Source organism: Tachypleus tridentatus, chromosome 10 (genome assembly GCF_004210375.1).
Source record: "Tachypleus tridentatus isolate NWPU-2018 chromosome 10, ASM421037v1, whole genome shotgun sequence".
NCBI lineage: Eukaryota > Metazoa > Arthropoda > Merostomata > Xiphosura > Limulidae > Tachypleus > Tachypleus tridentatus.
This window is the reverse complement of record NC_134834.1, coordinates 122,289,242-122,313,180: the sequence shown is the minus strand read 5'-3', so window position 1 is coordinate 122,313,180 and position 23,939 is coordinate 122,289,242. Positions and strand designations below refer to the sequence as shown.

Here is a 23,939-nt window from a genome sequence, read left to right as displayed (position 1 = left end):
AAATTAACAAGAAATTTAAAGCTAATTTGTACGAGTGTTTATCTTCATATATTTTTATCCTTTCATATCATATGATAATTGCTCAGAGAAGCTTTGCAGTAAGCTGAAAATCTCGAACCAGGATTGAGCCTGAAAGTTTTAAACGTTTACCAAGAGGTGATGGGAAATCAAACCTCTGTACGTCATTACATCCGCCATTCTAGGTGAGTTTGAAATATTTTCGTGTGATACAGTTAAAACAAGTTAATTTGTTTGATCAGAGCAAAATATAAGGCTATCGCCTCAACATGTGTCTTAAACGTATTTGCTTTCTCTCGCACACAAATTGATAACCCTACCTTTCTTCTTTACGGGAAGAGCATATACATGTCATTTGTCTGTTTTATAAGGGTAATGTAAGCTTAATGAAACATTTTGTGGGATTAAATACCTATCATGAGCCTAAAGACACTATAGACAAATATGGCCCTCAAACAAAGGTTACCCTACTGTATAAATAAATATTTTGAGCAATAAAGCATTATTATCTATCCGGTTACTAACATATTTAACCAAAACTATATTATTTTTCTAACTTTTTGCTTGACATAGTGCCACTACTGCGTTTCAATAACTTATTTGTAATATATCATTTGTCTCGAATCTTCATAACTAGAAGTTAATCTCATATGGTTGTTACAACTAATCGAGATACTTTAAACATGAAATGCATTGATCTCATCCGTCATATTAAAATATTGCTAATATTGTATAAAAAAATTAGTGTCTGTAAGGTACACTTGTTTTGTAAATGTGTTTTTAAAATAGAGCACTATATCTTAAAACTTAGTATTTTTTGTAATATAAGTTATACTGTGATGAAAACTTTGTAAAGATGTTTATTAGATGTTTGTGACTTAAGTTATGCCCCATTGAGTCGTCTGTAGCGTTTGAAGAGTATAAAAATCACACTTATGGTTGCATTCATTACCCCGAGCGCATGTTGGACAGTTAAAAATATCTTCAAAGAATTTCTTCACAAATGTCACATCCCAGACTTGCTTGACATAGAGGTTGTTCCACACACCGAATCTCAAAGAAATACGCTTAATTTGCTCAAAAAATCTATATCTGTGATCGTCTTTTCACTAAGTGCAGTATTGGTAGAATTTAAGTAATCTCTTGCCTATTTAAACCACAAGATGACGTTACGGTGAAACTTGGTCGTACTTTAAAAATTTTTGAATACTAATATCTTTTACTTTAGCACAGTTTAGGGTAGCAGATGAAATATGAAACGTAGAGATGTTTTGTAGAAGTTTGTTTTGAATTTTGCGCAAAGCATGATTCTCACTATTCTGGTATGGACGATACACAGGTTGGTGTCTTCGAAGAGGCCCACCAAGTTAGCCACACTGGCCACTTGAAGAATTGTGACGGTGGAGCTCTGGAATCGCAAGCCAGTCTTGAAGTCCTGAGCTATTTTACTCACCAGCCTGTTGAAAGGTAGTTTGAAGAAGAGCTGCTCAATGGACTTCCGGTAAAGGCAGATAATATGGAAGAGGTTTCTTTTCACTACCTGCGGCTGAGCACTTTTTGGAGCATGTTTAATAGCTAGTTTTATTATGGGTAATTCACCCCCTGGGTTTTCTTGAATTTTGTTTTCTGGAAGATTACGTTTTCGATATGAAGGGTCTCTAAGGAAGCGATATAATCCATACCTGGTACTAAGACCTGTGAGATTGATTGGTTGTTTTTAATTATGTGATGACTCTGTGTCAGGAGATCCTGATTTTGAAGTGATAGATTAGAGGGAAAACAACTAATCAACTCCAATCACCGCCAACATCTGGGCTGTTCGTAACAAACTAAAGGTTAGATTATAACGCATTTATGACCGAAATGGCCACCTGTTTTTATTTTGTTTGGGTCTTGTGTTTGAGAAGCGGTGCTACTAACCCTGCTTCGTTCTTTCAGCTATGTGTGCGTTATAACAGTAACAGTCAATCCCACTTTTACTTTAAGACGGTAAATGGTATGAACTCATTGCCTTTCTATTGGTTTCTGATTCAAAATTATCGTCTCTTAAACCTGAATCACTAGGTATTTCCGACATGGCAATCTATCACATTATGAGCATAATATATTGCTCAATTGTACAAAGAAACTTGTAAAACGTGTATTGTTTTAATAATAACTTCATTCATACTGTATATGACAATTTTAATTGAGTTAAACAATCGACTCGTCTAACCGATACAAACATCACATGAGCAACAATTTAACCGTACTGTCGTTACCACCAATAGGCTGTGATGTTAATTATTGCTTTTTAGGGCCTTGCATAGCCTGGGAATCGGTACAATCGACTCTCAATCTGTGGACTGACGGTATGGATCCACTTAACCGTACATGATTACCCTGTTAGTCATAGATGCTTTATAACTGACAGCCAATCCCACAGTTCTTTTGTGAAGGAGAATTTGTTTTGAATTTCGCACAAAGCTACTCGAGGGCTATCTGTGCTAGCCGTCCCTAATTTTGCAGTGTAAGACTAGAGGGAAGGCAGCTAGTCATCACCACCCACCGCCAACTCTTGGGCTACTCTTTTACCAACGAATAGTGGGATTGATCGTAACATTATAACGTCTCCACGGCTGAAAGGGCGAGCATGTTTGGCGCGACGGGGATGCGAACCCGCGACCCTCGGATTACGAGTCGCACGCCTTAACGCGCTTGGCCATGCCGGGCCTGTAAACGAGAATCCCCACAATTTGTCAGTGGAAAATGTTGACTGGCTGCATTCCTAGTAATATATCACTGCTGTATTAGGGACGTAATCTTAGGTGTTTGGGTGAATTGTAAGATTGTAAAGTCGTGTATGCTCAAATAACAATATGAATTCAATAATTAAAAGTGTATACCCTCAGCTTCATTGTTATGATGAAATTTACAGCAATTTAAAGTCCAGTCTCAAATTCTCAGGTACAACGTATCAGTGATTTTTTTTTAATGAATGATCGACAGGTTCGATAAAGATAAAGGAACAAAAAGAAGTCTGAAAACAGTGAATGTCAAAACCTTGGTGATGTCTAAATATCATGAATTTATAGAAGGTGATAGTACTAGCAGCTGTGTAGCTTTATTATTTTGTTTCTTGTGGTGAAATATTATCATGAAATGTATGTGTATAAAGAAGGGGACACACAAAGAAATTAAGTCAGCCTTGAAAAACATAGTTGTAAAGTGTCGTCTAAAGAAAATACAGATATATGTAAATTCTCTTTGTTAACCTGAAGATGACATAAGAAGTTTGAAACGTTGTTTTTAATAAAAGTTTTAATACCCATATTGAAATACACTGTTACTTCAAGTACGTTTCTCGTGATCCCGAAGTACATTCTGTTGAAAACGCTAGAGAAAAAAACCTTAACTTTATATGAGAGTCTGATGGCAGCAGTAGTAGCTTGGCCAAATTGTTGATCTATGAAGTTTGTAGTGATTAGAGGGGCTAGATAACTAACAACCAAAGTATCATTCTAAATGATGCTTCTTTCATCAAACAGATAATTAATGTAAAACAATACATAAGTTATCTGGACGTAACTCTACGAACACGTTTCAGAGACGAAGTATCTATGATGATATTTATTAAATTAAACATTTATAGAAATATAAAATAACGTTTGAAAAACTGAAATGTTATAGTAACAAAAAATACATTAACGAAAGCTTACATTACTTATATTACCAGTTTGTTAAATGATTTATGTTTAAGTTTTGGATGCTTTTCTTCTCGGTTTATTGGTAGTTTAACTGAGAAATGGACATGTTTAGATGCTGGGTGCAAAAGTACCTCAACAGCAGCCCCCCAGTGGCTCAGCGGTATGTCTGCGGATTTACACGCTAAAATTCGGGTTTCGATACCCGTGGTGGGCAGAGCACAGATAGCCCATTGTGTAGCTTTGTGCTTAATTCAAAACAACAACCTCAACAGCAAATAAAGAGATAGACATGCGTAAAGTCGGAACACGTGGTCGGTTTAGGTTCGAATTTCCGTCACACCAAACGTGCTAGCCGTTTCAGAGATGGTGGAGTTATAACGTGGCGTGCAATACGACTATTCGTTAGCAACTTGGCACTGGGAGGTGAGAATTAACTACCCTCCCTCCACTCTTATACTGTTGAAGAAGGGGCGGTTATCGCAGGTAGCCCTTGTGTAACTTGACGAAAAACTGAAAACAAAACAAACATATCACGACATACTTACCCAGTGTAAAAGTACTTTTTTTATATAATTGTTTAATTATGCTGATGGTATGAGATGCTAAAGTCTTGGATAAAAATATTTTTTTAATATTCTGTATTGATGTTAAGGTTCATACACATGTAATAACTACAGAGTAAACGCTCGAAATGTAACAATGTAACGTATGACCGGACAAAAAGAATTTAGAAACTAAAATAACTACACGTTTTCTTTTTAACAGATTTGGATTTTTTGTAATAAGTATTTAAAAACTTGACAAACTATGATAATTAATTAATTTTTCACCATTATTTTTTATTTTGTAACATAGATTTCTGAAATTAAGTACAATTCCATACAGAGGCTGTCAGCGTTCTGCGAGAATACAGTTGAGAACAGCTCTTTTGGTAATGAAATCCAGCTATTATTACATAGTCTACAGAGTACATCTAAAACGTATTAACGTAGTATTAGTAAAATTGAAACACTAGTGTGATTAACAACAATAAGAACTTTTTATGTTAACGAATCGCATCAACTGCTTTATACCAATAATAATAAGAGACAAAGTATTTCCCAAAACGCCATTTGTGTGTCCAGTCTGATACTACATGTAGTTTACGTGATTTTTATCAAAACAACGAAGTAAGTTGCTTCAGACTGATTAAGACAACAACACTTTTTTCAGGCCCAGCATGACCAGTTAGTTAAGACGTTCGAATCGTAATTGGAGGGTCACGGGATCGAATTCCCGTCCCTCCAAACATGCTCGCCTTTTCGCCCTTGGGAGCGTTATAATGATACGGTCAATCCCACTATTCTTTAGTAAAAGTATAGCCCAACAGTGGGCGGTGGGTGGTGATGACTAGCTGCCTTCCCTCTACTCTTACACTGCTACATTAGGGATGGATAGCATGGATACTTCTAGTATAGCTTTGCATTAAATTAATAAAATCAACAAACAATATTTATGTCACTATTGTTAATCAAGCTTTTCACTTAACAATATTACATCAGTTCATGACGTCACTCAAACAAGAATATTTTATGCGCATAGCAACAGCGATATTTCACTTAGAAACAGAAAAGAAAGTTAAATATAAGGCGTACAGTGAAAACAAGAATAATTATATATGGCTAGTTTAAGTGAATTAATGTACATTTACTTTAGTTTACTGCTTGCTTTAGGGTCTACAGTAGACCACGAAATTATACATGATTCTACTGTTACAATAATCTGTTCAAAAGATGTTCATAATAAAGAAGGAAAACTGATAAATTGGTACACACCTCTGAATGAAGTAGTGACAAGTAGGGAGAGAATACAAGGGAAAGATGGCGGCCAATTATTGTTAATTGATGTGCAATTTGAAGACGCGGGAATTTACACATGTGGAAATGGTGAAGGTGATTACAAGCATAATGTCATAGGTAAATTAAAAGTTTTATTTTATTTTAATTCTTATTTTCGTTTATTAAACCATATTAATTTAACAGAAATAACATTTAAATCGAAATCACCCTTCTCGATTTTGAATGTACTTCAACCGTTACCTTTGAATTTGATATGTCACCCACCATGTGTATTGATTAAAAATGAATTCCTTCTATATTTACTGTCAGGAAAGCATTTGAATTAACTGACAATATTGATTATTAATGTAACCATATTTTTGTTTAAGCTCATTTGAATGCGTTGGTTAGAGTTATGCAAAATGTGATTCTTCTGTTTTAGCAGTTAACAATGTTAAAAGTAAAGTTGATGCTCTTCGTAAAATCAACCTCACGAATACAATGTTTTCTTTAAACTTTCTAAACCTAAGAATGTAAGGTACCTCACTTATATAGACCACGTTCGATCTGTATAATATTGTATAATATAGTTCCAGATTGTTAATACAATTGCCGTACGACTCATTTTCTGAATTAGCTCTACATTTCTATTTACGTATACAAATTAGATATTTTCATTTCAAACCTAGAGTTTTAACACAAACGTTTGTTTTTTTAATACTATAAAGAATTGATGGAGAGTCAGAAGTCAATGAAACCAAATATTTATTCTTAAAATCAGACATATTTGCAGATATTTATCCCAAATTTTTCTTAATTTGTTCATTACGGATCTTAAATTAGTGGTATACCAAAATCGAATTTTACATCTAACATATTCCTTAATCCTAGAACCCATTTGTATGGTTTGACAATAGTAACTGAATTTTTTTTTATGCATTCTAAAATATGTATAGCATGGGTATTAAATACTTAGGTTTGTGAAGCAAAGAAGGTTTTCCGATAATAAAAGAATTGAACAACCACTTCAAATGAAGATATCCTTTGGCCTTATTCCTCTCTGAATGATTTTACACTTGTTATGATTTAGTGTCTGAATTGGACTAAATACGACAAAAATTTCATTTGTTAAAACAACACATGATCGACCATATCATTACTGACGACGCCTCTTGTTATCACTAGAGATCGTAAAGACAGCAAGATTCGTAATGTTGTTTATGAACACAATGGTGTAGCTCAGTGGTAAAGTTTTCGCTTTTCCCATGAAAGGTCCCGGATTCGATCCCCGACACCTCTACGTGTACATTTTAAGGCCCGGCATGGCCAGGTCGGTTAAGGCGTGCGGCTCGTAATCTGAGGGTCGCGGGTTCGCATCCACCGTCGCACTAAACATGCTCGCCCTTTCAGCCGTGGGGGCGTTATAATGTGACGGTCAATCCCACTATTCGTTGGTAAAAGAGTAGCCCAAGAGTTGGCGGTGGGTGGTGATGACTAGCTGCCTTCCCTCTAGTCTTACACTGCAAAATTAGAGACGGCTAGCGCAGATAACCCTCGAGTAGCTTTGCGCGAAATTCAAAAACAAATAACAGTATATAAAGCTACGTCAAAGAAACAGGGAAAAGAGCACCCACATAAACGAGCACAATCATCAACCTTGCGTAATTGAATATAAATACGACTCTGGTCACAACATCCCCTTTCATTCATTTTACATTACATTTACAAGACGTAAAATCCCTCTATAAACAAATAAGCTGGTTCTTCACTATATCTGTTCATGAATGGTATTTCAACTCATTTATTATTGGCACGCTTAAACTTTTATATTTCAAATACAGTTCTCAAACCCTCACTCGTACATTGCAAATAATAATTTGTGTTTTTCTCTATTTTCGTTTCGTTCAAATCCTTCAAAACTTTCTTAAAAGTTAAATTTGCTTTGGTTCAGACTGGAGAATATTGTGTTCATTTAACTACCAGAGGAATTAAATAATAATCTACTTAACATTTCTACAAGTTTTTCAGGTAACGTAAATATTACTTAATAGAATATTCAATAACAAATGAAAGATACATTTATGTTAAAGCGATTCATTGATGACTGTTGTTTATGGTAACTCCTGTTATTTTTTGTAGTATTATTAAGACAAGGCTGATTTGGTAAGAATTAGCATAATTCGTTATTATCCAAAGAAAGACTTTGAATCCCCATCACACAAACATATTCGCCCATTCAGTCGTTGGGGCGTTGTAAAGTGACAGATAACCCCAGTATTCGTTGGTAACAGAATAGTTAAAGAGTTGGCTGTGGGTGGTAATAACCAGCTGCCTTTCTTCTAGTCTTACACTGCTAAATCAATGAGAGCTAGCGCAGATAGCCCTCGTGTAACTTTGCGCGAAATTCAACAAACAAATGTATGTAATATAAGTTCAATGTTCTTCAATAAGTACAAAGTATATAAATTCATCTCAAAATATAAAAATTTCACGACTTCCAATTCTGGATCAAAAGTGTTGAAGTAATATACTTTATTAGGAATTTACAGACAGTATAAAGTATTTCACTAATAGTTTCTTTCATCTCACAGAAATTAAAAACGTCATTCTAAAGAAAAAGAAAACAGTTTTTATGGCTTGAACGGTAATGTCGATACATATCAGGAAACGATACGTTTTGTTTCATATCATGTAATTCTAATAAGATATGAACTATCACATTTTGATATGATAGGGTTTAACAACTTTAATAAAATTTCTTATTACTATTATCTGTCTATCTCTTAGCACTTTATTTCTCTGATTCGTTAATGTTATTATTCCATCACTTTTATCTGGTTTCAGAATCTTTCACTGGTCTGTTTTAGTAAATCATTGTTCGAATGTTATTAATTCACCTCAAAATATAATTTACAATATGAAATATTCAAGAAATGGAATATCCTCGACAACTGTATTTATCACATGATAAAATAAATTTCCGTCTTCAATATTCACGAGTTCTACCTTGTCTTCACGTCCTAGCAAAATTATTATATTCTGTTTTAAAGGATTCTGCCACACCTGTTTGTTTTTTAATTTCGCACAAAGCTACACGATGGCTGAACGTCCCTAATTTAGCAATGTAAGGACAGAGAGAAGGTCATCACCACCGACCTCCAACTCTTGTTTGCAAGACACCTTCAAATCATATACTGACACATTTTACCAGCATAATATCCCTAAAAGATCCTGTATTTTCATAACTGACATTAGAATAAATAGTTTTACATTAAACTTTGCCAAATACAAATTTTACAAGAGAAATACCAAAGGAAATGAAACGTACTTCAAGGTTTAACATAATTGATAAAGAAAAAAAATTCTGTGCGTTTTCATAAAATTCCAAGTTTCTGTGATTAGTTTAATGAGTTGATTCAGTTACTAAATATATAAAGAAATAAAATTTTGCTGTTAAGAAACCGTTTTGAAGAACGCGTTTTATTTTTCTCACGAATCTCGCACTGTGTAAAACTTTCTGTTCCTATCGGTGACAGTAAATGAGCTAAAAAAGATTTAACTTTCTCTTGTTTTCCCTAGTGTATGTTCCAGCAGAAAACCTCACTTGTACTCGAGGATACTGAAGAGATGCTGACAGGTGTTGTAAGTATATATTACACACAATAAGGTTAATAGTTTCCATTAAACACAAAAAGACTTTTAATATCATGTAGTTTTGATACAATAAAATTGTTTTATTATAATAAACTCGTTGATAGGACTATAAAAATTAACACTGAGTAAATAAATGCCTAGCTATGTACTTTCAACGGTTTTAGATCCATGTCCTCCTGGTCACTATAACAATGGATTACAAACTTACTGCCTGCCGTGTATACCTTGTCCTGGAGATGAAATTACTGATGAAGAAGGAGCTGATACTAAAGATCTTTGTAGAAGTAATGGTTTTCTTTTATTGTTTCTTTAAAAGTTAAAAAATGTTTATTTTTGTTAAAACATATTGTTATAATGAGACACTTCTTCATAACTTCCATGGTTTTATTGTATTAAACAGCTTTGGTTTTTCGGAAAAGCTTTTCCAGGAAGTGACAACAGTTGTTGTAACGATTTAGTATGTTAATATTTTTGTCAAAACTTATATTTACATAAAACATATATATGACAGAGTGGTATGGTTTTGGTAAAATATACTCTTCAAAAATAGAAACGCAAAGGGATATTTTGTTATTTTAAAGAGAAATATATGTAATAACGTTACAAGCTCAGAGTATGTGATGTTACACGTGTTAAGGCACTGATTGTCAGACCAAAATGACAATAAAAGTTGTGCACTTTGAAAACGGCGGAAAACATCGGATTTTTCACCAAAACGCATTTGTGTCCAATAAATTTGTTTGAGAGATCTGCATGTTCTGCAAGTGCAACATGTGCAAAATCCTATAAAAGTGACGGGTTCTCGGTTTCCATAGCTCAGTGTTAAGCCACCGACACGCAATACAGTTACGCCAAGACTGACTGAAGCACAACGCAACAACGCCATTGGTCGATTGGAAGCAGGCTGATCGCGATCAGATGTTGCCAGAGCTGTGAATGCCCAAGCACCATCACAAGGCTATGGAATCGTCACCAACAACATGGATCAACTCGTGACCGTCCACGATCTGGCAGACCTCGTGCGACCACGCCCGCACAAGATCGCAACATCCGGTTACGTCACCTTCGGGATAGGACCACCACTGCGACGTCTACTGCCTCAACCATACCAGGGCTGCGTAGGATTTCCGATCAGATCGTACGCAACCGTCGACGAGATTCTTAGGCCCCATGTGCAACCCATCATGGTGAACGTCAACGACGTTTTTCAACATGACAACGCCCTTCCTCACACAGCCCGACTCACCACTGTCTTCTTGAGACACCACAACATCAACGTTCTTCCCTGGCCCTCCAGATCACCAGATTTAAACCCCATCGAACATCTTTGGGACGAGTTGGACCGACGTCTGCGACGGCGACAACCTCAACCACAGACTCTACCTCAGCTTGCAGCAGCTTTGCAGGCTGAGTGGACAACGATTTCACAGGATGTGATTCATCATCTCATCGCTTCCATGGGCAGGAGATGCCAAGCAGTTATTGATGCTCACGGGGGGCATACTCGTTATTGACGTTGAGTGACGTTAAACTTCAACTAGTGAGCGTGGACTTCGCCTTTGCAGACTTTGGATGTTCAACAGTGAATGTGCAAAGTTTCACACATATCATACAGAAATATCCGGAATAAACTTGTAAACAATATGTCTCAAATTCTGCCATTTGCGTTTCTTTTTTCGAAGAATATATAATAATAAATTGAGTGGAACACTTGACATTTATTTATAACCGTACTTTCATCTTGTCTAGTTATATAACAATAAACTGAGTGAAACACTTGACATTTAATTATAACCGTACTTTCATCTTGTCTAGTTATTTAACAATAAATTGAGTAGAACACTTGACATTTAATTATAACCGTACTTTCATCTTATCTAGTTATTTAACAATAAATTGAGTAGAACACTTGACATTTAATTATAACCGTACTTTCATCTTATCTAGTTATTTAACAATAAATTGAGTAGAACACTTGACATTTAATTATAACCGTACTTTCATCTTGTCAAGTTATTTAACAATAAATTGAGTAGAACACTTGACATTTAATTATAACCGTACTTTCATCTTGTCAAGTTATTTAACAATAAATTGAGTAGAACACTTGACATTTAATTATAACCGTACTTTCATCTTGTCTAGTTATATAACAATAAACTGAGTGGAACACTTGACATTTAATTATAACCGTACTTTCATCTTGTCTAGTTATATAACAATAAACTGAGTGGAACACTTGACATTTAATTATAACCGTACTTTCATCTTGTCTAGTTATATAACAATAAACTGAGTGGAACACTTGACATTTAATTATAACCGTACTTTCATCTTGTCAAGTTATTTAACAATAAATTGAGTAGAACACTTGACATTTAATTATAACTGTACTTTCATCTTATCTAGTTATATAACAATAAACTGAATAGAACACTTGACATTTAATTATAACCGTACTTTCATCTTGTCAAGTTATTTAACAATAAATTGAGTAGAACACTTGACATTTAATTATAACCGTACTTTCATCTTATCTAGTTATTTAACAATAAATTGAGTAGAACACTTGACATTTAATTATAACCGTACTTTCATCTTATCTAGTTATTTAACAATAAATTGAGTAGAACACTTGACATTTAATTATAACCGTACTTTCATCTTGTCAAGTTATTTAACAATAAATTGAGTAGAACACTTGACATTTAATTATAACCGTACTTTCATCTTGTCAAGTTATTTAACAATAAATTGAGTAGAACACTTGACATTTAATTATAACCGTACTTTCATCTTGTCTAGTTATATAACAATAAACTGAGTGGAACACTTGACATTTAATTATAACCGTACTTTCATCTTGTCTAGTTATATAACAATAAACTGAGTGGAACACTTGACATTTAATTATAACCGTACTTTCATCTTGTCTAGTTATATAACAATAAACTGAGTGGAACACTTGACATTTAATTATAACCGTACTTTCATCTTGTCAAGTTATTTAACAATAAATTGAGTAGAACACTTGACATTTAATTATAACTGTACTTTCATCTTATCTAGTTATATAACAATAAACTGAATAGAACACTTGACATTTAATTATAACCGTACTTTCATCTTGTCAAGTTATTTAACAATAAATTGAGTAGAACACTTGACATTTAATTATAACCGTACTTTCATCTTGTCAAGTTATTTAACAATAAATTGAGTAGAACACTTGACATTTAATTATAACCGTACTTTCATCTTATCTAGTTATATAACAATAAACTGAATAGAACACTTGACATTTAATTATAACCGTACTTTCATCTTGTCTAGTAATATAACAATAAACAGAGTAGAACACTTGACATTTAATTATAACCGTACTTTCATCTTGTCTAGTTATATAACAATAAACTGAGTGGAACACTTGACATTTAATTATAACCGTACTTTCATCTTGTCAAGTTATTTAACAATAAATTGAGTAGAACACTTGACATTTAATTATAACCGTACTTTCATCTTGTCTAGTTATATAACAATAAACTGAGTGGAACACTTGACATTTAATTATAACCGTACTTTCATCTTGTCTAGTTATATAACAATAAACTGAGTGGAACACTTGACATTTAATTATAACCGTACTTTCATCTTGTCTAGTTATATAACAATAAACTGAGTGGAACACTTGACATTTAATTATAACCGTACTTTCATCTTGTCAAGTTATTTAACAATAAATTGAGTAGAACACTTGACATTTAATTATAACTGTACTTTCATCTTATCTAGTTATATAACAATAAACTGAATAGAACACTTGACATTTAATTATAACCGTACTTTCATCTTGTCAAGTTATTTAACAATAAATTGAGTAGAATACTTGACATTTAATTATAACCGTACTTTCATCTTATCTAGTTATATAACAATAAACTGAATAGAACACTTGACATTTAATTATAACCGTACTTTCATCTTGTCTAGTAATATAACAATAAACAGAGTAGAACACTTGACATTTAATTATAACCGTACTTTCATCTTGTCTAGTTATATAACAATAAACTGAGTGGAACACTTGACATTTAATTATAACCGTACTTTCATCTTGTCAAGTTATTTAACAATAAATTGAGTAGAACACTTGACATTTAATTATAACTGTACTTTCATCTTATCTAGTTATATAACAATAAACTGAATAGAACACTTGACATTTAATTATAACCGTACTTTCATCTTGTCTAGTTATATAACAATAAACTGAGTGGAACACTTGACATTTAATTATAACTGTACTTTCATCTTATCTAGTTATATAACAATAAACTGAATAGAACACTTGACATTTAATTATAACCGTACTTTCATCTTGTCAAGTTATTTAACAATAAATTGAGTAGAATACTTGACATTTAATTATAACCGTACTTTCATCTTATCTAGTTATATAACAATAAACTGAATAGAACACTTGACATTTAATTATAACTGTACTTTCATCTTATCTAGTTATATAACAATAAACTGAATAGAACACTTGACATTTAATTATAACCGTACTTTCATCTTGTCAAGTTATTTAACAATAAATTGAGTAGAATACTTGACATTTAATTATAACCGTACTTTCATCTTGTCAAGTTATTTAACAATAAATTGAGTAGAATACTTGACATTTAATTATAACCGTACTTTCATCTTATCTAGTTATATAACAATAAACTGAATAGAACACTTGACATTTAATTATAACCGTACTTTCATCTTGTCTAGTTATATAACAATAAACTGAGTGGAACACTTGACATTTAATTATAACCGTACTTTCATCTTATCTAGTTATATAACAATAAACTGAGTGGAACACTTGACATTTAATTATAACCGTACTTTCATCTTGTCTAGTTATATAACAATAAACTGAGTGGAACACTTGACATTTAATTATAACCGTACTTTCATCTTCTCTAGTTATATAACAATAAACTGAATAGAACACTTGACATTTAATTATAACTGTACTTTCATCTTGTCTAGTTATATAACAATAAACTGAATAGAACACTTGACATTTAATTATAACTGTACTTTCATCTTGTCTAGTTATATAACAATAAACTGAATAGAACACTTGACATTTAATTATAACCGTACTTTCATCTTGTCAAGTTATTTAACAATAAATTGAGTAGAATACTTGACATTTAATTATAACCGTACTTTCATCTTATCTAGTTATATAACAATAAACTGAATAGAACACTTGACATTTAATTATAACCGTACTTTCATCTTGTCTAGTAATATAACAATAAACAGAGTAGAACACTTGACATTTAATTATAACCGTACTTTCATCTTGTCTAGTTATATAACAATAAACTGAATAGAACACTTGACATTTAATTATAACTGTACTTTCATCTTGTCTAGTTATATAACAATAAACTGAATAGAACACTTGACATTTAATTATAACTGTACTTTCATCTTGTCTAGTTATATAACAATAAACTGAGTAGAACACTTGACATTTAATTATAACCGTACTTTCATCTTATCTAGTTATATAACAATAAACTGAGTGGAACACTTGACATTTAATTATAACCGTACTTTCATCTTATCTAGTTATATAACAATAAACTGAATAGAACACTTGACATTTAATTATAACTGTACTTTCATCTTGTCTAGTTATATAACAATAAACTGAATAGAACACTTGACATTTAATTATAACCGTACTTTCATCTTGTCTAGTAATATAACAATAAACAGAGTAGAACACTTGACATTTAATTATAACCGTACTTTCATCTTGTCTAGTTATATAACAATAAACTGAGTGGAACACTTGACATTTAATTATAACCGTACTTTCATCTTATCTAGTTATATAACAATAAACTGAGTGGAACACTTGACATTTAATTATAACCGTACTTTCATCTTGTCTAGTTATATAACAATAAACTGAGTGGAACACTTGACATTTAATTATAACCGTACTTTCATCTTCTCTAGTTATATAACAATAAACTGAATAGAACACTTGACATTTAATTATAACTGTACTTTCATCTTGTCTAGTTATATAACAATAAACTGAATAGAACACTTGACATTTAATTATAACTGTACTTTCATCTTGTCTAGTTATATAACAATAAACTGAATAGAACACTTGACATTTAATTATAACCGTACTTTCATCTTGTCAAGTTATTTAACAATAAATTGAGTAGAATACTTGACATTTAATTATAACCGTACTTTCATCTTATCTAGTTATATAACAATAAACTGAATAGAACACTTGACATTTAATTATAACCGTACTTTCATCTTGTCTAGTAATATAACAATAAACAGAGTAGAACACTTGACATTTAATTATAACCGTACTTTCATCTTGTCTAGTTATATAACAATAAACTGAGTGGAACACTTGACATTTAATTATAACCGTACTTTCATCTTATCTAGTTATATAACAATAAACTGAGTGGAACACTTGACATTTAATTATAACCGTACTTTCATCTTGTCTAGTTATATAACAATAAACTGAGTGGAACACTTGACATTTAATTATAACCGTACTTTCATCTTGTCTAGTTATATAACAATAAACTGAATAGAACACTTGACATTTAATTATAACTGTACTTTCATCTTGTCTAGTTATATAACAATAAACTGAATAGAACACTTGACATTTAATTATAACTGTACTTTCATCTTGTCTAGTTATATAACAATAAACTGAGTAGAACACTTGACATTTAATTATAACCGTACTTTCATCTTATCTAGTTATATAACAATAAACTGAGTGGAACACTTGACATTTAATTATAACCGTACTTTCATCTTATCTAGTTATATAACAATAAACTGAATAGAACACTTGACATTTAATTATAACTGTACTTTCATCTTGTCTAGTTATATAACAATAAACTGAATAGAACACTTGACATTTAATTATAACTGTACTTTCATCTCATCTAGTTATATAACAATAAACTGAATAGAACACTTGACATTTAATTATAACCGTACTTTCATCTTGTCAAGTTATTTAACAATAAATTGAGTAGAACACTTGACATTTAATTATAACCGTACTTTCATCTTATCTAGTTATTTAACAATAAATTGAGTAGAACACTTGACATTTAATTATAACCGTACTTTCATCTTATCTAGTTATATAACAATAAACTGAATAGAACACTTGACATTTAATTATAACTGTACTTTCATCTTATCTAGTTATATAACAATAAACTGAATAGAACACTTGACATTTAATTATAACCGTACTTTCATCTTGTCAAGTTATTTAACAATAAATTGAGTAGAACACTTGACATTTAATTATAACCGTACTTTCATCTTATCTAGTTATATAACAATAAACTGAATAGAACACTTGACATTTAATTATAACTGTACTTTCATCTTATCTAGTTATATAACAATAAACTGAGTGGAACACTTGACATTTAATTATAACCGTACTTTCATTTTGTCTAGTAATATAACAATAAACAGAGTAGAACACTTGACATTTAATTATAACCGTACTTTCATCTTGTCTAGTAATATAACAATAAACAGAGTAGAACACTTGACATTTAATTATAACCGTACTTTCATCTTGTCTAGTTATATAACAATAAACTGAGTGGAACACTTGACATTTAATTATAACCGTACTTTCATCTTATCTAGTTATATAACAATAAACTGAATAGAACACTTGACATTTAATTATAACTGTACTTTCATCTTGTCTAGTTATATAACAATAAACTGAATAGAACACTTGACATTTAATTATAACTGTACTTTCATCTTGTCTAGTTATATAACAATAAACTGAGTAGAACACTTGACATTTAATTATAACCGTACTTTCATCTTATCTAGTTATATAACAATAAACTGAATAGAACACTTGACATTTAATTATAACTGTACTTTCATCTTGTCTAGTTATATAACAATAAACTGAATAGAACACTTGACATTTAATTATAACTGTACTTTCATCTTATCTAGTTATATAACAATAAACTGAATAGAACACTTGACATTTAATTATAACTGTACTTTCATCTTATCTAGTTATATAACAATAAACTGAATAGAACACTTGACATTTAATTATAACCGTACTTTCATCTTGTCAAGTTATTTAACAATAAATTGAGTAGAACACTTGACATTTAATTATAACCGTACTTTCATCTTGTCAAGTTATTTAACAATAAATTGAGTAGAACACTTGACATTTAATTATAACCGTACTTTCATCTTATCTAGTTATATAACAATAAACAGAGTGGAACACTTGACATTTAATTATAACCGTACTTTCATCTTGTCAAGTTATTTAACAATAAATTGAGTAGAACACTTGACATTTAATTATAACTGTACTTTCATCTTATCTAGTTATATAACAATAAACTGAATAGAACACTTGACATTTAATTATAACCGTACTTTCATCTTGTCAAGTTATTTAACAATAAATTGAGTAGAACACTTGACATTTAATTATAACCGTACTTTCATCTTGTCAAGTTATTTAACAATAAATTGAGTAGAACACTTGACATTTAATTATAACCGTACTTTCATCTTATCTAGTTATATAACAATAAACTGAATAGAACACTTGACATTTAATTATAACCGTACTTTCATCTTGTCTAGTAATATAACAATAAACAGAGTAGAACACTTGACATTTAATTATAACCGTACTTTCATCTTGTCTAGTTATATAACAATAAACTGAGTGGAACACTTGACATTTAATTATAACCGTACTTTCATCTTGTCAAGTTATTTAACAATAAATTGAGTAGAACACTTGACATTTAATTATAACCGTACTTTCATCTTGTCTAGTTATATAACAATAAACTGAGTGGAACACTTGACATTTAATTATAACCGTACTTTCATCTTGTCTAGTTATATAACAATAAACTGAGTGGAACACTTGACATTTAATTATAACCGTACTTTCATCTTGTCTAGTTATATAACAATAAACTGAGTGGAACACTTGACATTTAATTATAACCGTACTTTCATCTTGTCAAGTTATTTAACAATAAATTGAGTAGAACACTTGACATTTAATTATAACTGTACTTTCATCTTATCTAGTTATATAACAATAAACTGAATAGAACACTTGACATTTAATTATAACCGTACTTTCATCTTGTCAAGTTATTTAACAATAAATTGAGTAGAATACTTGACATTTAATTATAACCGTACTTTCATCTTATCTAGTTATATAACAATAAACTGAATAGAACACTTGACATTTAATTATAACCGTACTTTCATCTTGTCTAGTAATATAACAATAAACAGAGTAGAACACTTGACATTTAATTATAACCGTACTTTCATCTTGTCTAGTTATATAACAATAAACTGAGTGGAACACTTGACATTTAATTATAACCGTACTTTCATCTTGTCAAGTTATTTAACAATAAATTGAGTAGAACACTTGACATTTAATTATAACTGTACTTTCATCTTATCTAGTTATATAACAATAAACTGAATAGAACACTTGACATTTAATTATAACCGTACTTTCATCTTGTCAAGTTATTTAACAATAAATTGAGTAGAATACTTGACATTTAATTATAACCGTACTTTCATCTTATCTTGTTATATAACAATAAACTGAATAGAACACTTGACATTTAATTATAACCGTACTTTCATCTTGTCTAGTTATATAACAATAAACTGAGTGGAACACTTGACATTTAATTATAACTGTACTTTCATCTTATCTAGTTATATAACAATAAACTGAATAGAACACTTGACATTTAATTATAACCGTACTTTCATCTTGTCAAGTTATTTAACAATAAATTGAGTAGAATACTTGACATTTAATTATAACCGTACTTTCATCTTATCTAGTTATATAACAATAAACTGAATAGAACACTTGACATTTAATTATAACCGTACTTTCATCTTGTCTAGTTATATAACAATAAACTGAGTGGAACACTTGACATTTAATTATAACCGTACTTTCATCTTATCTAGTTATATAACAATAAACTGAGTGGAACACTTGACATTTAATTATAACCGTACTTTCATCTTGTCTAGTTATATAACAATAAACTGAGTGGAACACTTGACATTTAATTATAACCGTACTTTCATCTTCTCTAGTTATATAACAATAAACTGAATAGAACACTTGACATTTAATTATAACTGTACTTTCATCTTGTCTAGTTATATAACAATAAACTGAATAGAACACTTGACATTTAATTATAACTGTACTTTCATCTTGTCTAGTTATATAACAATAAACTGAATAGAACACTTGACATTTAATTATAACCGTACTTTCATCTTGTCAAGTTATTTAACAATAAATTGAGTAGAATACTTGACATTTAATTATAACCGTACTTTCATCTTATCTAGTTATATAACAATAAACTGAATAGAACACTTGACATTTAATTATAACCGTACTTTCATCTTGTCTAGTAATATAACAATAAACAGAGTAGAACACTTGACATTTAATTATAACCGTACTTTCATCTTGTCTAGTTATATAACAATAAACTGAATAGAACACTTGACATTTAATTATAACTGTACTTTCATCTTGTCTAGTTATATAACAATAAACTGAATAGAACACTTGACATTTAATTATAACTGTACTTTCATCTTGTCTAGTTATATAACAATAAACTGAGTAGAACACTTGACATTTAATTATAACCGTACTTTCATCTTATCTAGTTATATAACAATAAACTGAGTGGAACACTTGACATTTAATTATAACCGTACTTTCATCTTATCTAGTTATATAACAATAAACTGAATAGAACACTTGACATTTAATTATAACTGTACTTTCATCTTGTCTAGTTATATAACAATAAACTGAATAGAACACTTGACATTTAATTATAACCGTACTTTCATCTTGTCTAGTAATATAACAATAAACAGAGTAGAACACTTGACATTTAATTATAACCGTACTTTCATCTTGTCTAGTTATATAACAATAAACTGAGTGGAACACTTGACATTTAATTATAACCGTACTTTCATCTTATCTAGTTATATAACAATAAACTGAGTGGAACACTTGACATTTAATTATAACCGTACTTTCATCTTGTCTAGTTATATAACAATAAACTGAGTGGAACACTTGACATTTAATTATAACCGTACTTTCATCTTCTCTAGTTATATAACAATAAACTGAATAGAACACTTGACATTTAATTATAACTGTACTTTCATCTTGTCTAGTTATATAACAATAAACTGAATAGAACACTTGACATTTAATTATAACTGTACTTTCATCTTGTCTAGTTATATAACAATAAACTGAATAGAACACTTGACATTTAATTATAACCGTACTTTCATCTTGTCAAGTTATTTAACAATAAATTGAGTAGAATACTTGACATTTAATTATAACCGTACTTTCATCTTATCTAGTTATATAACAATAAACTGAATAGAACACTTGACATTTAATTATAAACGTACTTTCATCTTGTCTAGTAATATAACAATAAACAGAGTAGAACACTTGACATTTAATTATAACCGTACTTTCATCTTGTCTAGTTATATAACAATAAACTGAGTGGAACACTTGACATTTAATTATAACCGTACTTTCATCTTATCTAGTTATATAACAATAAACTGAGTGGAACACTTGACATTTAATTATAACCGTACTTTCATCTTGTCTAGTTATATAACAATAAACTGAGTGGAACACTTGACATTTAATTATAACCGTACTTTCATCTTGTCTAGTTATATAACAATAAACTGAATAGAACACTTGACATTTAATTATAACTGTACTTTCATCTTGTCTAGTTATATAACAATAAACTGAATAGAACACTTGACATTTAATTATAACTGTACTTTCATCTTGTCTAGTTATATAACAATAAACTGAGTAGAACACTTGACATTTAATTATAACCGTACTTTCATCTTATCTAGTTATATAACAATAAACTGAGTGGAACACTTGACATTTAATTATAACCGTACTTTCATCTTATCTAGTTATATAACAATAAACTGAATAGAACACTTGACATTTAATTATAACTGTACTTTCATCTTGTCTAGTTATATAACAATAAACTGAATAGAACACTTGACATTTAATTATAACTGTACTTTCATCTCATCTAGTTATATAACAATAAACTGAATAGAACACTTAACATTTAATTATAACCGTACTTTCATCTTGTCAAGTTATTTAACAATAAATTGAGTAGAACACTTGACATTTAATTATAACCGTACTTTCATCTTATCTAGTTATTTAACAATAAATTGAGTAGAACACTTGACATTTAATTATAACCGTACTTTCATCTTATCTAGTTATATAACAATAAACTGAATAGAACACTTGACATTTAATTATAACTGTACTTTCATCTTATCTAGTTATATAACAATAAACTGAATAGAACACTTGACATTTAATTATAACCGTACTTTCATCTTGTCAAGTTATTTAACAATAAATTGAGTAGAACACTTGACATTTAATTATAACCGTACTTTCATCTTATCTAGTTATATAACAATAAACTGAATAGAACACTTGACATTTAATTATAACTGTACTTTCATCTTATCTAGTTATATAACAATAAACTGAGTGGAACACTTGACATTTAATTATAACCGTACTTTCATTTTGTCTAGTAATATAACAATAAACAGAGTAGAACACTTGACATTTAATTATAACCGTACTTTCATCTTGTCTAGTAATATAACAATAAACAGAGTAGAACACTTGACATTTAATTATAACCGTACTTTCATCTTGTCTAGTTATATAACAATAAACTGAGTGGAACACTTGACATTTAATTATAACCGTACTTTCATCTTATCTAGTTATATAACAATAAACTGAATAGAACACTTGACATTTAATTATAACTGTACTTTCATCTTGTCTAGTTATATAACAATAAACTGAATAGAACACTTGACATTTAATTATAACTGTACTTTCATCTTGTCTAGTTATATAACAATAAACTGAGTAGAACACTTGACATTTAATTATAACCGTACTTTCATCTTATCTAGTTATATAACAATAAACTGAATAGAACACTTGACATTTAATTATAACTGTACTTTCATCTTGTCTAGTTATATAACAATAAACTGAATAGAACACTTGACATTTAATTATAACTGTACTTTCATCTTATCTAGTTATATAACAATAAACTGAATAGAACACTTGACATTTAATTATAACTGTACTTTCATCTTATCTAGTTATATAACAATAAACTGAATAGAACACTTGACATTTAATTATAACCGTACTTTCATCTTGTCAAGTTATTTAACAATAAATTGAGTAGAACACTTGACATTTAATTATAACCGTACTTTCATCTTGTCAAGTTATTTAACAATAAATTGAGTAGAACACTTGACATTTAATTATAACCGTACTTTCATCTTATCTAGTTATATAACAATAAACTGAATAGAACACTTGACATTTAATTATAACTGTACTTTCATCTTGTCTAGTTATATAACAATAAACTGAATAGAACACTTGACATTTAATTATAACTGTACTTTCATCTTGTCTAGTTATATAACAATAAACTGAGTAGAACACTTGACATTTAATTATAACCGTACTTTCATCTTGTCTAGACAATAATATAAACAATCTAGTTATCCTTTGTGAACGTGTAAAATAAAATGGAAAACAGTATTTAAGTTATTGTCTGCTGTATATCATTCTTTATTCACAACGTAAAACAATGTTCGAGATAGTTTTCCTAGTTTCCAGAAAACATTTATGAGATAACTGAAACCAATTTCATAACTTGTAATTTTTATAGAAACATTTATTTGGTTTTATGCATGTTATAGTAAAATTATTACTCAAATATTGAGTGTTGTGCCACTAAACATAACTATATTCTACATCTTCAGAGAGAAACACCAGCATCAAAACAAGGAAAAGCTGTTGAAGAATATATCCAGCGACCTCTGTCTGATAGACATGTGAACAATTATGGTGAACTTTTTATCGTTAAACCAAACAGTAAACAAGGGCATCTCAAGGGAAACGTTGTTATTCTTATTGAAAATTCTGACAGCCAAGACACGTTTATCATTGGAAAAGCTCGGAAACCAACCTGATTTTTCTTCAAAACTGAGAAATAGAATTAATAAACGAATTTATAAAACTGCCAATGTTAATATGTTCTCTCTAGAGTTAAGAGAAATCAAGATGGCTTTTATCTCCACACTGTACAGTTACACAAATGGGATTCATTCTCACAAAATTTTTAAATTCACCATCATTGATATTATTGGTTTAACAGAAACTTACATAGTAATTTAGCTATTTACGTTTATGTACAAACAAATTAAATATAAACTTTGAAAACTTAACATTTTATCATAACTATTATTTAAGTTTAAGAGACTGTGGCTTTAGTTCAACAATTCACAAGCGTTTTTTTATGATTTCCTTTTTTGCAGTATTTACGTCATATAATGTTAAAACTTGAATAGTAAACCAAAAGTAATGAAATGTTTGTTTACATATTTTACATTTAAATGTAACAGGTATTATACA

General features: G+C 30.2%; 1 protein-coding gene across 2 annotated transcripts in view; it reads left to right on the top strand.

Annotated features, from left to right (window-relative positions):
- The window catches only part of LOC143230221 (uncharacterized), a 28,919-nt gene extending 5,326 nt beyond the window's left edge, over window positions 1-23,593 (top strand). For both annotated transcript variants that reach the window (XM_076463371.1, XM_076463370.1), the window contains exons 2-6: window positions 87-203; window positions 4,560-4,635; window positions 9,101-9,163; window positions 9,340-9,459; window positions 23,288-23,593. In XM_076463371.1, coding sequence (XP_076319486.1) covers window positions 160-203; window positions 4,560-4,635; window positions 9,101-9,163; window positions 9,340-9,459; window positions 23,288-23,497 — 513 coding nt within the window. In that variant the 5' untranslated portion in view covers window positions 87-159 and the 3' untranslated portion in view covers window positions 23,498-23,593. The remainder of the gene's footprint in view (window positions 1-86; window positions 204-4,559; window positions 4,636-9,100; window positions 9,164-9,339; window positions 9,460-23,287) is intronic.
- Window positions 23,594-23,939: the final 346 nt, after the last annotated feature.